The 13,873-nt window shown below is 40.1% G+C and overlaps 1 protein-coding gene across 1 annotated transcript; it reads right to left on the bottom strand.

Annotated features, from left to right (window-relative positions):
• Positions 1-1,995: 1,995 nt before the first annotated feature.
• On the bottom strand, positions 1,996-12,675 carry LOC116260532 (uncharacterized). The gene is made up of 6 exons (XM_031638958.2): positions 11,629-12,675; positions 5,926-6,583; positions 4,372-4,874; positions 3,332-4,242; positions 3,007-3,087; positions 1,996-2,540 (listed from the first exon to the last, which is right to left on the bottom strand). The coding sequence occupies exons 1-6, from the start codon at positions 12,347-12,349 to the stop codon at positions 2,070-2,072; spliced, it is 3,345 nt and encodes a 1,114-aa protein (XP_031494818.1). The 5' UTR covers positions 12,350-12,675; the 3' UTR covers positions 1,996-2,069.
• Between the last annotated feature and the right edge of the window lie 1,198 nt (positions 12,676-13,873).

The following is a 13,873-nucleotide window of genomic DNA, read 5'->3' on the forward strand; positions in this document are numbered from 1 at the left end:
TCGTGCACGCACAGACAAGCACATAGACGCGCACAGACATAAAGGGAGAAAATACAGAGACGATCACTAAACCTAGAAAGTTGAAACCCCAAGGCAGCACCATCAGGTCACTGGCTACACCAATAATAAAGATGATGCAGGTCACCGGAGGACCTGACCCTACTACTACACTGTGAGATGATGCAAGAAAATATGCATATATGAAACAACTACGTATCTAGAATTATGTGACTAACAAAACGCTAATCAAAGCTGACGAAGTCGAAACCCGACAGTATGGATCTCATTTTTCAAAAGAAAAGAACGCTTGATGCAGTAAAAATACGTGGTGCGGAACATGACTTGCGAGTTTTGACAGGTCAAATAATTCTAATAATTACATTCTTTGGGATCTGGAGTTACAGTAGATCGACACATTAAACATTTAAACTATACCAGGTGCCGGGCACGCATATAAGATAAGAGTGATGTTCTTTTTCAAGGATAGGAGATCGGCATAAGGAAGAAGAAGAAAAGGAAGACCCAATAAACAGAAATTTTATCAAGCCCAAAAATCAACAAACACCATTCCAGAAATTCTAAACTAAAGCTACACGATTGTCCCAAAGGATGCTCCCTACAGTTGATGATATCAAAAAGACACCAAGTCAAATGGACAGAGCCCATGGACGCCAAGACAAATGGGTTGATAAATTAAGACCAAGTGTTTTCTATGTTGGCACGGTGAATGCCTGGGCCTTCGTTTTGATTCTCATGGCTGTGTGCTCCTGGGTCATAAAGGGTGAGAAGACACCATGCACCATCTCAGGCCCTAATGCAAGCCACGAAGTCTCAGCCTGGGGTGCTTCTCCCCAAGTGAAATAATAATAACAATATGATAAAAAACTACTAAAATTCCCCAAATAAGATGAAAAATGAAGAAGTCAGTGCAAGATGAAAAGACTAAGAAAGGTGGTCAACAAAACCATCCTTCTTAAAGAACGCCAAATGTTTTTTGCCTTGCTTAGTATAGCTGATCGGAGTCTGGACATAGCGTAGCTGGTCAAACTATGGGCCTGTTAAAAGCAGGTCTCTAACTCAAGTCACGTAGGCGCTATGCTCCTATGCCTTAAAGGTTGGTAGGGTGTGGGACAGGTGCACCATTGCCATTGCTAACGCTGATGGAGTCCAAGACCCCCGGAAGCAAGGGGGATGGAAAGGTTGTCTTCAGGCTTCTTTCTGGACAGTAGGGATGAACCAACCGCTCACTCAAAAAGAACACCAAACTCTTCAAAGGAGAACTAGTCTCCGTGTAAAAGACTGATAAATACACCCACTGCCCCATATAAAACTTCGAGACCTTGTAAGCCTTAGGAACCTGCCCAAAGACAAGTAAACTACACTCGTTACAATGAGGCTTTGAACTCGTAACCAGCAGTTTAATAGCCCTGTAGACACTCCAGAGTTTCGCCAACTCCTTGGGTTAAGAATAGAGAGTGACTTCCTGGCCAAGCATTTCCTCAAAACCGAAATTGATGCAGAGAAAAAATTGGACGAAAGCACAAGGGAACAGAAAGTAAACAAGGCAAAGAAAGTAAATAAGGAAACATGTCCGACCTCTTATACTCCCCAAGCTCGGAGATAGAAAGAAACCAGTTTTCCCTGCCAAGCATTTCATCTCAAAACCCAAATTGGAGCAGATATCTTCTCAGACGCAAGGATCCAAGAAATGAAAAATACACGAGAACACGTACGGACTCTCGTATTCTCCAAAACTTGGATAGAGAGATGTATATAAAGCAAAGGAAAACAAGTACAAGTAGAAAGAACTAACCAATAACGCCACCTGAAGGCAAATTTCCCACCATCAGCGCACAAATTCCTGGAAAGAAATTATCTGAAAGCCGCTCATGAGTATCCATAACAATCTTAGCTGTCAATACAACGATAGCCTTGATAACTGAAAGGAACATGGTGTGCTGCCTCAAGGAGATATCAAAGGGCTGGAGCAGCAGATGAGGGGCAAAAAGAACAATGAAGCATGGATTATATTTGGTGAAAATTGCACTTCAAACACATTAGAAAATGTTTTAACGTGTATTTTCAGGAGAATTATGTATCCGACTCAATTTTACGCTACATCCAATCAAATCTGACTTCAAAGCCTCACAAACTGACTCATCAGCCTCTACTTGGTCAGTGCACAACAAAGATGAGCTTTCATTGGCACCAGGTACATGTGGATCACCGGTAGGTTCAGGCAAGGTATCCAGCTTGTGCTCAGCAATACAACAGATTGGAACAGAAGATTCAAAAGGACCCTCTTGCCCCATCGCAATGGCACAAGCAACATCTCCTTCACAAGAAGGGGACTTGCTTTCTTGATTATTTTTGCTAGTGAAGCTCAGGACCTGAGTGTTGGGCTCAGGTGCAGCTAAAGGTCCTACCATATCAGAATCAGAAGACGGATGATCCTTCTTGGATTCAATTCCATCGGTTGAGAATGAGACTGTGCTGAATTGCCTTTCATCCCTCTGCTTCTGATATAAACTCATGGCCCGCTGCAAAAGAAGCAACAACAAAGCCTGTTAGAACAAACTCAAAAAACGGACATTACATTCCTTTTATGCCAATGCTATTAGTTTGCAGCACCCGGGAAAGAAAATTTTACACGTGACCGTTAATTGGAACCACATTTCAAGTACCAACGCACCTTGAAAAAAGAACCAAAGAACCGTTTCACAGGCTCAAACAAGTCCTTTTAAAGGACAAGAAAAAGCAGCGCAACAGAACAAGCGTACTATACCAGACATTTCTACCAGAACCCCAGGATGGGAAAAAAAGGACTTAAAACTTAGGACTGCCAAAGTGAAGAAAAAGAGTGGTTGGAAACGAACCACAATTTTCTTTTACATAATCTCTATTAAAGGCTAAGACCTTTCAATAACCTACGCAAAGAAATTCAGTTCACAAATTAAAAAAAAAAACAATGATAGAAGAGGTAATGGCACAAGCAATAACACTTACCTCAAAAAGGGCAATAGTTGTTGCAGGAAAGAATGAAGATGCTTGACCAAACTTGTCAAGTTTTTTACCAGTCCCAGTACTCTGTCATAGACGAGAATGTAAATGTTAATGTTCTGTGACACATCAAATAAATTAAAAATAAATTTGAGTTAAATTACTCCAACAAAAGTTTTTGAAGGAAAAAAAATTGCTGAGAAGTTCAGGATAGGAAACACCACGTCAACAAGGCCATGGAAAGCATCTGAATTATTAACTCATGGGACAAGTGCAGATTAATTAGATTTAATCACTACATTGAAATTGATAAACCAAAAAGTTCTAATACCTCCAGATGTACGGGAGGTTCCAACACCTGCCCTTGATGACTGGTAGACTGACCACCTGCCGTATCACCTTTTCTGCTCATGGCATTTATGCACTTCTCATACAAGTCAGGACCAGCAAGATCACAGGAGATATCAAGCTTAGAAAGGTAATAAGACATATTCATGGTTGGTATCTTATGCTCTCGTTCTTTTGCAGGGACTGCTTGTGCAGGAGCTTCCGATTCAACCTTAGTTGCAGGTGCATCTTCTGATCGCTTGATTTCTATGCTTTCAGCAGGAGCACGTTCAGGTCGTTGCCGCTCATGCCGTTGTCGCTGACCATTTTGTCCAGCCCATGCGGGCTCCTCCGCTGGCACTCGTCCATGGAACTCTGGCTCCTTCTGAGCAGGACCGTCCATACTTATACCACCATTTTGTCCCTTCAACATTTCAGCATTCATTTCCCAACCCCTGCTTCCTACCATATAACGATTTTGATCCCAATCCGGCCTTCCATAGAGATGGGACTCCTCTCCAAAAGTGTTTGCAGCATCCCACCCAGGTAAGTGATTCTGAGAATGTGGTGGACATGCATCTTCTCCTGGGTTCCGCCATCCAAATGGACGTACATGTCCAGGAAATCTGTCACCATCATGCATGTGATACGAAAGGCCAGCCTGATTCAACTCCACAGATGGCCGGACACCAAAAACTGGTGATGCCTGGAACTGTGGCAGCATAGAGTGGAATCCAGCAGGGGAAGGCCCCACTTGGGGTTGAAATGGAATGAAATTATTTGCGACAGGTCCAGTCCAGCTTGAGATGCCTCTCCAAGCATTGGCTTGCGGCCCTCTTCCCTGGCCAAGATCAGTGCTCCTTTTGTACCGACCATTGAACTTGCGATCACCAGACTGAGACCTTGAGTCCTCTTCTGAGAATGCCAAGAGAGAAGGAAAGTCAAAACCATGCCTAAGAGAAGGTGGAGAAGGAAACAGACTAACAGAATTTCCAAAATTGTTAGTAGCTCTAATAGAGGGTGAAATAAGAGAAGTTCCATCACCATTGAGTGCATCAAAATGTTGGAAACTATCCACAGATGGTTTATCCAAAGGTGACCCCAGACCACGGTCTTCATTTGATAAAAGATCTCGACAATGTGCATCCTTAGAACTGCTGCGTGCATGCCTTGATTCATCCAGATCGAGACTGCGCCTGCTACTGCTTCTGCTTGAATGGCGATGTTCATGTGTTGCTGGTGAAGGGGATTTATTTCTCAGCCGAACAGATGAAGCTCGGCTATCTGACCTCGGAGATCTTCCAACAGGGCTAAGGAAAGGAGGCACCTCATTGTCAGAGCGTGCTGGAATATCTCCCACAGCTGATTCATCTGCATAGCTAATATGCTTTGACTTTTCTCTGTCTCTAGATTGAGGTTCAGAAACCCTCTCAGCAACAGAAGAAACACCACCATGTTCTTTTGGTCCCGGAGAATCAGCACGTCGCCGAGATCTATCCTCGGAAGGGGATTCAGGGTAAGCCGAATCTGCCTGCCTTGATCCATGCCTAGAAGGACAGAGGACGGAAGTTAACAACATTGACAGTGGGACAGTGATAAAAAATTGTAGCAAGAGAAAGCAAGTCACAGACAAAATTTCCAGGATAACTATACTAAGAATGAGAGAATACACGGCATTCACACCTGGAGATACAAAAAAAGATGAAGCCAATTTTCTGGAGAACTTTAAGCATTTTGTTAACGAACAGATTAAGAGTGTTTGTTGTTATACTAAAATTTTTGGGCAACTAAAATAAAACAGCACCATTACTGAGAAACCAACTGCTGTTCCAAAACATGACAGTTGACTGTTCGCTCACAGAATCATAAGAGGTTCGTATTTCACAAGGATGATTTTAAAAAGGTATGTCCCTCTTCAAGTCTGCCAGGAAAAAAATAATATAAATATACCCAGTGGTTGGTACCAATGCATTTCATGGAGGTTGAAAAGTCAGCCAAGTTTTCCATCCATGTCAGCCGAAGAAAAGAACATCGTCTCAATCTTAAAAATATAATAAACTGCTGCTTTTTTAAGTACATTAAGGTATAAAATCCCCATTTATAAATGAGATAAAGTTACAAGAGAAGAACGATAACAAAAAGTGGGCAATAAAAGGATAAATAAACAAGAAGGGAGGAAAAACTAACCACAGAAGCAAGGGCACACATGGTACAATATGCTTAACAATATAAGAGCTTCAAATGGCAAGAGTATATTGGACACACGTAAACATTTTACATTAGTGTATTCAGTTGCACGAATGAGTCTTACAATATTCTCAATTATGAACCAGAAATTCGATGTCATTACTGAGGAAATGCAAATATACTATTTAAGTTGAATTGAAGCACAGATAACTAGTCAAAAACTTAAAATAATATATAAATAGATACAACAAAGACATAGTGTTCACTGTGTACATGAAGTGTCAAGAGCACCTGAGTAATATACCATGTTGACCAAGAATACTTGGGATAAATGAAGTGTCCATCTGACATAGATTACCAGTATTCAATTCCTTAAAAAGTAAGCAATACAATAAAGGGACGAATATATACATGTGTTGATCTTTAGACATGCGCTTGCCAGTGCTTGGAGAGCTCCTTAGTTGGGTTTTGCTTAGACTCGTCTCCATGTCTGATCGCATATAATGTGCTTCAGGCCTTGGCTTCTCAGATGCTGATCGACTACTGTTCAAGGCTTTGAACCCCAAATCAGCATTTGCTTCTTTGATAGCTCGACTTTTGTGATCACTGTGGTCTTCATTATCATCAGATCTTCTCCCCCGGTTCTCTTTCATCCGGAGGCTCCTGTCCAAGTTAGGACTACCGTCTCGATCAATCTCAGGCTTGCTCTTCTTGTGACGGCTTCCTGATGATCTACCTTCATCTCTCAAATGTTTCTCATCAGATCTGTCAACAGTGTGATCTCGTGAAGAGCGCTCCTCTCGGTGTTTATCATCTCGATATCTATGGTCTCTATCAATATCTTCTCGGTATTTGTCCCTATATCGTATATCTTTATGTCTTTCATCTCTCTCATCTTTATACCTTCCATTTTTAACACGATCCTCACGAGAAGACAAGCGTCTGTCATCACTATCCCTAACATCCTCCTGCCATTTATCTTTGTCCCCAGATCCATCTCTCCTTCTAATGCGCTTCTCAAGCTCCTTCTCTAGCTCAGGGTTCCGTAACTCATCCTTTATTTGCCATTCTGTAAACACATGCACAACCCACATAAGTGGTTGCCATAAATTTTTCCCAGAAAAGGAACTACCTCTGATGGTAAGATATACAGCACATGCAAACAAACAATGCACAAAAGAGATCAGATAAGTTTAGAAATTCAAATAATCATTTGTGAAAGAGAGGAATATCAGACAGTCCACATCCCAAGTGACCTCTTATGGACAAAAGCAGTGCACTCAAATCATACAGAATCTTGCCCAGTGCCCACCTGGAAGAGCTAAATTACCACTAAAACTTATAATTCACAAACAACATAATCACAAGGACAAAGTATCTTCACTTCACCAGATCTGAGCAGTGTGGACTAAACAAAGTGAGAAATCAGTTGGATAGGAAAGCTAAGCACTGGGATAATATATTTGTATATTGATTTACAAGTTATAATGTTGTAAGGTTTATCTCAGATAGATATTTCAAGAGAACAAAAAAAAGATTAAATTTTGGAGAGGTGCCGGCAAAATCTCTGTAATCATAAACCCAAAAAAAAAGGTATTAAAAACCATCAAAAGAGGGAGGGAAGCTAAACCCATTTTACAATAATTGTATTTCTAAAACAATGCTCTGAATTAATCAAAATATTTACCATGACTTCTTTAGTCAATCGTGATATATTGAAAATACTCAAAAAAAAAAAAACTTTCCCACATAGACAAAAAAAAAAAAAAAAAAAAAAAACTTAACTGGTTGAGCATCAAATACCTTAGCTGATGAAACTCCTTTTACAACACACAATCAAGTGGCAGATGTTTGAATTTCTTTGGTAATCAACATATTTGGGTTTTAGTAAAAAGGTGTAGATAGCACAAAGAGGAGCAAACAGCAAACAAAGCTTGTTTGCTTGGAGCGCAACAGATGTCCAACCACTTGAAAACTGCACCATAATGAACTTTTCCTGCTCCATGTAATAAACATGCCTTAATGTCTTCATATTTGTTTCAAGAAAAAAAGTTCTACTCGACAACAATGACCATCATTTCTAAGATGGCCTAGAGTTCCACTTAAATTTTCAAATCCGGATTCTGATACTATACAAAAAGTCACTGGAGACTATGACTAAAATACATAATATAATATTCTTGCACCTACAAGTTGGAAGCGTTGGATCAGAGGACAGGGAACAGATCTCTATCAGAGACAATATATATCCTCCTAACAAAATAAAGTTCACGCATGTCAACTGTTCCAAGAAGATCATATGCAGTTCACGAATTGCCTGTTTGATTTTGAAATATATTAAGATATTTAGATGGTTAGATGAAAATTCTTGAAACTAGTCTGCACTGTGCATTTCTTATTCTACTGAAAGTTAAGCAGCTTTTTTGCACTCATGCTCATGTTCACACAATCACAACAGTGCCTCTTGCTTATTCCTCATCCCAACTTTTCTTCACCACCTTTAAAAAATTCTCAACTGTGCACATCAACCACCTTTCCAATCCTATACATGTTACAACTGCCAGCATATTCAAAAATGTACCCAAACAGACACTCATATTATTAGAGGTTTAGAAACTTAGAACAAAATCCAACCATTGAAAATGAGAAAAAACGAACTTACAGTTTCATCACGATAATAATAACTGAACAGTATGTATAAGAACCCAACTTCCAGCAACATGCCCAAAGCTCACACTTTTCTAAACCTCAAGCAAGAGAGGAAAGACTTTGAAGATAATTGAGGAACAGATTCTCCAAAAATAATGCAAAACTTCAAGAACGAAAAATAGAAAGAGAAGGACTACACACACTTCTGTGCAAAACAAATTGTTCGATATTTCAAGTAAAGGTTTGTTTGTCCTGGGAAGGAAGGTCTAAGAGTTGGACACACAACTACGACAAGAAGCCTCATATGAGCTTGTTTGATATGGAGCAATCCACAGAACGCACAAAGTGTTCTGTGCCACTCCATGCATTCCATGGTTTACCACAGACTGCTAAGAGCACCAAAAAAGGTGTTCCATGAGTGTAAAATGTCTGCAGATCCCACCATGTTCTCATGAGTTATGTCCATAGCTTGCATGTGCCTGCAGGACCCCCACCAGGAAGGAACGTGAGTGGTCCATTCTGAGAACGCTAATCAAACAACACCTATATCTTCTACACCAGTCGAAGACAGAATAATATACCTAAAAGGCTACAACAAGAAAAAGGTCAGAAGGTCAAACTAAAAGTTTTGCAGCTGAACCAGTCTAAAAGTAGTAAAAAGCAACAAATCTGTTGAAGCTGCAAAGTATGGACACAATCAGGTTTCCGAGCAATCACACAACAGTAACAACATAAAATTCCATGCATCCTTTTTGCAAAATACAAACATAGTCCACCAAGATGTTTAATGAAACAAGCAAAAAACACCACCAAAATATTAACATTCACGCATACAAGCCAAGCTTGGTTCAAACCCCTATGTGTAGAAAATAATAAACACAATTAGGACCTGCACACATCTTCAGCTTGATCAAATCTGCCATTTGTGGCTAACTCCAAAAAGGTATCTCCTTTTCACATGCTTTGAGCTATGTAGTTAAAACTTAAAAGTGCTAGGCAGGCCAGTGGCAAGCCCAGAAAAGGCCTAGGCATGGCCTAAGTCCTATCAAACATATAAAAGGAGAAAAAATATGGAAAAGAGAACAACGTATGAGGATGAAAGAAGAAACTGGAGGTTTGAAAAAAAAAATCCATCTTAATCAATATATCAGAAGATAATCCTAACAGAACAAAGCCAAATTTTATAATTGATTTTTTCTTTTTTAAAAAAAAAAAGGTAATGGAAGTCTAATCAGTGTGTCATTTCTTTTGCTTGTGGAGCCCTCACCTATCTAGGCTCCTGCCAAGCACCTAAGCGCACTTTTAATCACAACGACTTGAGCTGCTCAGGCAGAACCTATGTGCAGAATCTCTCTGGCCTGTTTCTACTTATCAGCTATCACATAAATTTTGTCCCAAACTTGATTCATTCTGGTCTGATCTCCAAAAGTTATTTAAATTTTACAAAGTCCACACTCAGAAAAGGTGATTCTAACTCAGAAGATTGCCGTTTGAAGGGCTTACTAATGACCAGGCATAATTGACATTCAGTTTTATATGCTTTTTGCCAAGTAAAATGCCACTTCGAGTATTACATAATAAGAACTGCAACAGATGAAGATGAAAACCATTCCTTCAGTACAATTCACATGACTTCAGTCTTGCACATAACAAATGCATCAACCCTATTCTCTCACAAACCTTGTCTCCATCATCCCCACGACCTTGGCTTAAAGTTCCTGATTAATTCAATGGTCATCATCTGGCAATGTGTTCGACAGATTATGATACCTTATATTCTTATTCTGAGTCGACCATCATGTCCTGGATGTTAAGCAAAATGGTGTTCCTCCCAGTGATCCATGTAATTTTCTGGTTATCGATCCACTAGAAGCTGCCAGTTACTAGATTATTTTATGAGTATAAAAAGGTTCCCTTTTGTTGGTGCAGATAACTTGCAGAATCACGGAGATTGTAATGCATGATTCACTTTGTACTTTGTTGTACAGTTCAGATTTGACCATCAACTATGTGCTCATGCATATGTCACACCAAAGAAGACCAAACATTGGTTGAATGAGGATCACTTTATCATCGTCCTATTCTCAAATTCAGGAAACTATAGGAGTATCTTCTTAACAGATAGAGATCCTAAACACATATTACCCAAACAGTTCTTCATTGTACTAAATAGTTGGTTACAAACCTCTCTGTAATGCATATAGACTCTAGTGAACCCAAAAGCCTGGATTTGGCCAAATTTGCACCATCTATAAAATGACCCAGGATAAGATGCTTTCTGACAAATCCTATGACCCATCTTTGAGACAGTGAAAACAAAAAAATCAGGGTTTGGGTACCTATTGCATACCAACTAACCAAATCTAGATCAATTGGATTTTTGATGAATTCAAGTTCTGATGTAAAGAAATCCGAACCAAATCCGAGTACTATTCCATAATCCATATAGGAAATTAAATATAAACAAAAATGGTAAGGTTTAGATTCATATGAACATGTTTACATTCTTTATCAGGTTTTAAATTTCATCCTTAACACAAGCATGAAAAGCAAAACGGTGGCAACTGCTAGATATTGAAATGTGGGTTATATTTCCGTAGTCTTTTCCAAATTCCTATATATGCATCCAGACTTGTAGAACCATATCCACAAGATGGCATTTCATATTACTAGCAAAGAAGTGTATCCACTATCAAGCATATAAAACACAAAAAAAAAACGATACCTTTAGTATGAAAAGTAATAGGAAAAGAGCCAACTGGAACATATAGGGGAGATCGATTGCGTAGTTTGTGAAATTTTATCCTAGCCATCTGGGACAACAACTGGAAGACTTATATAGTTAAGAAGCAGAAAGTTATAACAATAATGTTCAGGCTCTTGTCAAGACTCCGAAATATTGTGATGAAATAGAAGAGTTCCAATTATCATTTATTATGTTTGAGAGCAATGTTTGTCCAAGTATTGTTGAACCTTTCATATGCATATTGTCCATAATTTGTTTCCATTTGTTGGCAGGGTTGACCTAAAAAGATCCTAGTGGATGAAGCTAGTAAGCATGTTAAACCAAAGTAGGAATTAGGACATTGGCCCGAGTCTTCTCTGTTTTACAACAATCTGTATCTTTCCTAATGGGGTGACGATCTATTGTCTTTACAGTCTGTTACTTTTATTCCGAGTGACTAAGTAGCTCAGAAAGATTTTAGTCCTCAGCGGCCACCGTGCACTAGTATCTCAAAATTGTCTGTTGTTTCTAGTACTACAGAGTAATAGTTCAGAATGATTTAAACTGGTCCCGCTTTGCTTGGGATAAAAGATAACCAATAAGAGTGCTCTGTAGGAACATGAAGCAACCGCGACTCCATTATGAGAACCAGGGAAGCACAAAGCAGTTGTGAAAATGCAATTTGTTAACATCAAAATAAAGAGAGTTAAAACCAAAACGAGAGGATCAGGACCATTTACCTGCATTTTCCGATTCCCTCTTACGTGGCCTTTCTTCATGTGAACTACCAGCTTCGGTCTTCTGGCTCTTGCCTGCCTCGCTGACGACAGTCATCTCTTTTCTGTCCACCTCCTTCTCCTTTCCCTCTTTCAATTGATGAACTTCCTTCCTACCCGACTCCCTGTCCAGTTTCCTTTTCGATGAGGATGAAGACTCATTCTTGCTGCTGCTCTTCTTGCCTTCTTCAGCGTCCAACTGAGTAGCTTCCTCTTTACTCAAACCCTCGTACCGGCGACTACCCTTATTCTTTACTTCAGCCGATGTCCTAGCTTTTAACCCTTTCTCTTCTTTGCCTGGGGCATCTAAATCGGAGCTAAAGCACTCAACCCTAGCCTCCACAACGCCCTCTATCTCTCCATTCCAACGGTCCGACACACCCGACTCCGACCTGTCCTTCCGGCGCTTCGCGGGGAAGTATTCACCGGAAAACTCATCATTTCCTGGCGCAAATACATCCGCCGCTGAGGGGCCCGCGATCTTCCGCTTCCCCCCAGGCTCTGGCGACTCCGAGCCCTTCGAGGCCCTACTTCCCCTTACGCCGTCCTCTCTGGCCTTCTTCGACGAAGAGTCCACGTTTCCTTCTTCGACCCCGTCCTCCCCGTCGGACTCCAACGCGTCCCTCGAATCCCTCGCGCTGTGCTTGTGCTGCCTGTGAGATTTGTGCCTAGACCCCTTAGGCATGATAAAGAGACCGCAAAATGCGACGCCCTCCGACGCTGGGCCTGAAGAGGGGATGCGTACGGACGGAACCCTAACCTCTGGAGGAGAACCACCCGACGGCGGCGGGGAGGGAAGGGAACCGAGGTTGGCTCTTCAACTCCAGAGGGGCGAGCCCGCCGGCACGCAAACCCCGTCGCCGGAACCACCTTGCGGGAGGAAGCGAACGGATGCCGTAAATCTTGCCGTCGGCGGATGGGCGCCGGTGGGGACGGAAAGGATCGGGAGAGAGGGTATAAGGGAGAGGCTGAAAAAAGGAGATTATTTGAGGAAGAGTTTGCCCACGACCCCTCCTCGAAGAAGGGCTTGTCGAATCGTCGCGTTTCCTGATTACCGAACTACCCTCACGCTTTCCTCTAATTGATTTTTAGTGCTCGAGAACTTGTGAATTTTTTTTTTTAATTAAGGCCTACGAGTAAGAGATGGCTTGGATTCCGATCTGAAGTCAATTTGAGTACTGCTATACGCCCAAAGATCATCCCTGTAACATTTTTATTCAGATCTAAAGTTGTGAGTGATTAAATCCCAACTAGGACTTTTATATTTTGTTGTTTCCATAAAACACATTATGAGAATATATTCATGTCAGATTTGTTGTTTCCATAAAACACATTATGAGAATATATTCAATTCAAAAAATATGTACAACAGAGGGAAGGGGCAATTTCGGTGTTAAGATATTTTTACTGAAATGTTTTCCATCCCAATGAGACAAATGAAAAACCCTCAAACTAAACAGACCCGATTGGGTTTGGCCTTTAGCTTGGTTTTGTAAAAACTGAAAGTTTTATACAAACCTGAATGAAAACCAAAATTTGTAAAACAAGGTTTTAACGTTTAAATGACAAGATAAAAATTTAACGCATTTTGCTTGAAAAACCTAAGAAAAGATAAGTTTTTTATTTCTCTTATGAAAACTAAGTTTTGTCAAAACAACGGGTTTTACCAAAACACAGTTTTGATGTCATCGCATGCCTAGAGTTTTAGAGGCAAAACCTAATTTTTGGTTGTCATCCAAACGTCTTTATAGACAAAATTATTATTACAAAAAATGTGTATAGGTATTATACGGTGAGGAATTTCTCAAGTATAATGCGGCAAAGTTGTATATCTCAAGAATATCTTGGTGAATTTTTAAAAAATTTAAAACATTTAATAAAAAAATAAAAAATGATAAAAACAAGAAAAATGCATATAATATAGGTATTATACATGTTTTTTGTTTTTTGGTGTTGTTTTTAATATACGCGTTTTTTCAGGTTTCATATGACTGACATTTTATAAGCGTTTTTTTCTAATAAAACGCTTTTTTTGTGACAAGTTACAAAACTTCAATATGAAGTTGGATGGGAAGTGATCTAAGCTCAGATCCTCAAACGACAATCTCATATCACCTCGAACCTCATGCCAAGGTAAGCAAATGCCCCCCATATGAAAATTTGACTGCTGGGATTTTAGATCAACGAACCTCATATAGGATTTTTTTTT

This window comes from Nymphaea colorata, chromosome 9 (genome assembly GCF_008831285.2).
Source record: "Nymphaea colorata isolate Beijing-Zhang1983 chromosome 9, ASM883128v2, whole genome shotgun sequence".
In the NCBI taxonomy this organism is placed as follows: domain Eukaryota; kingdom Viridiplantae; phylum Streptophyta; class Magnoliopsida; order Nymphaeales; family Nymphaeaceae; genus Nymphaea; species Nymphaea colorata.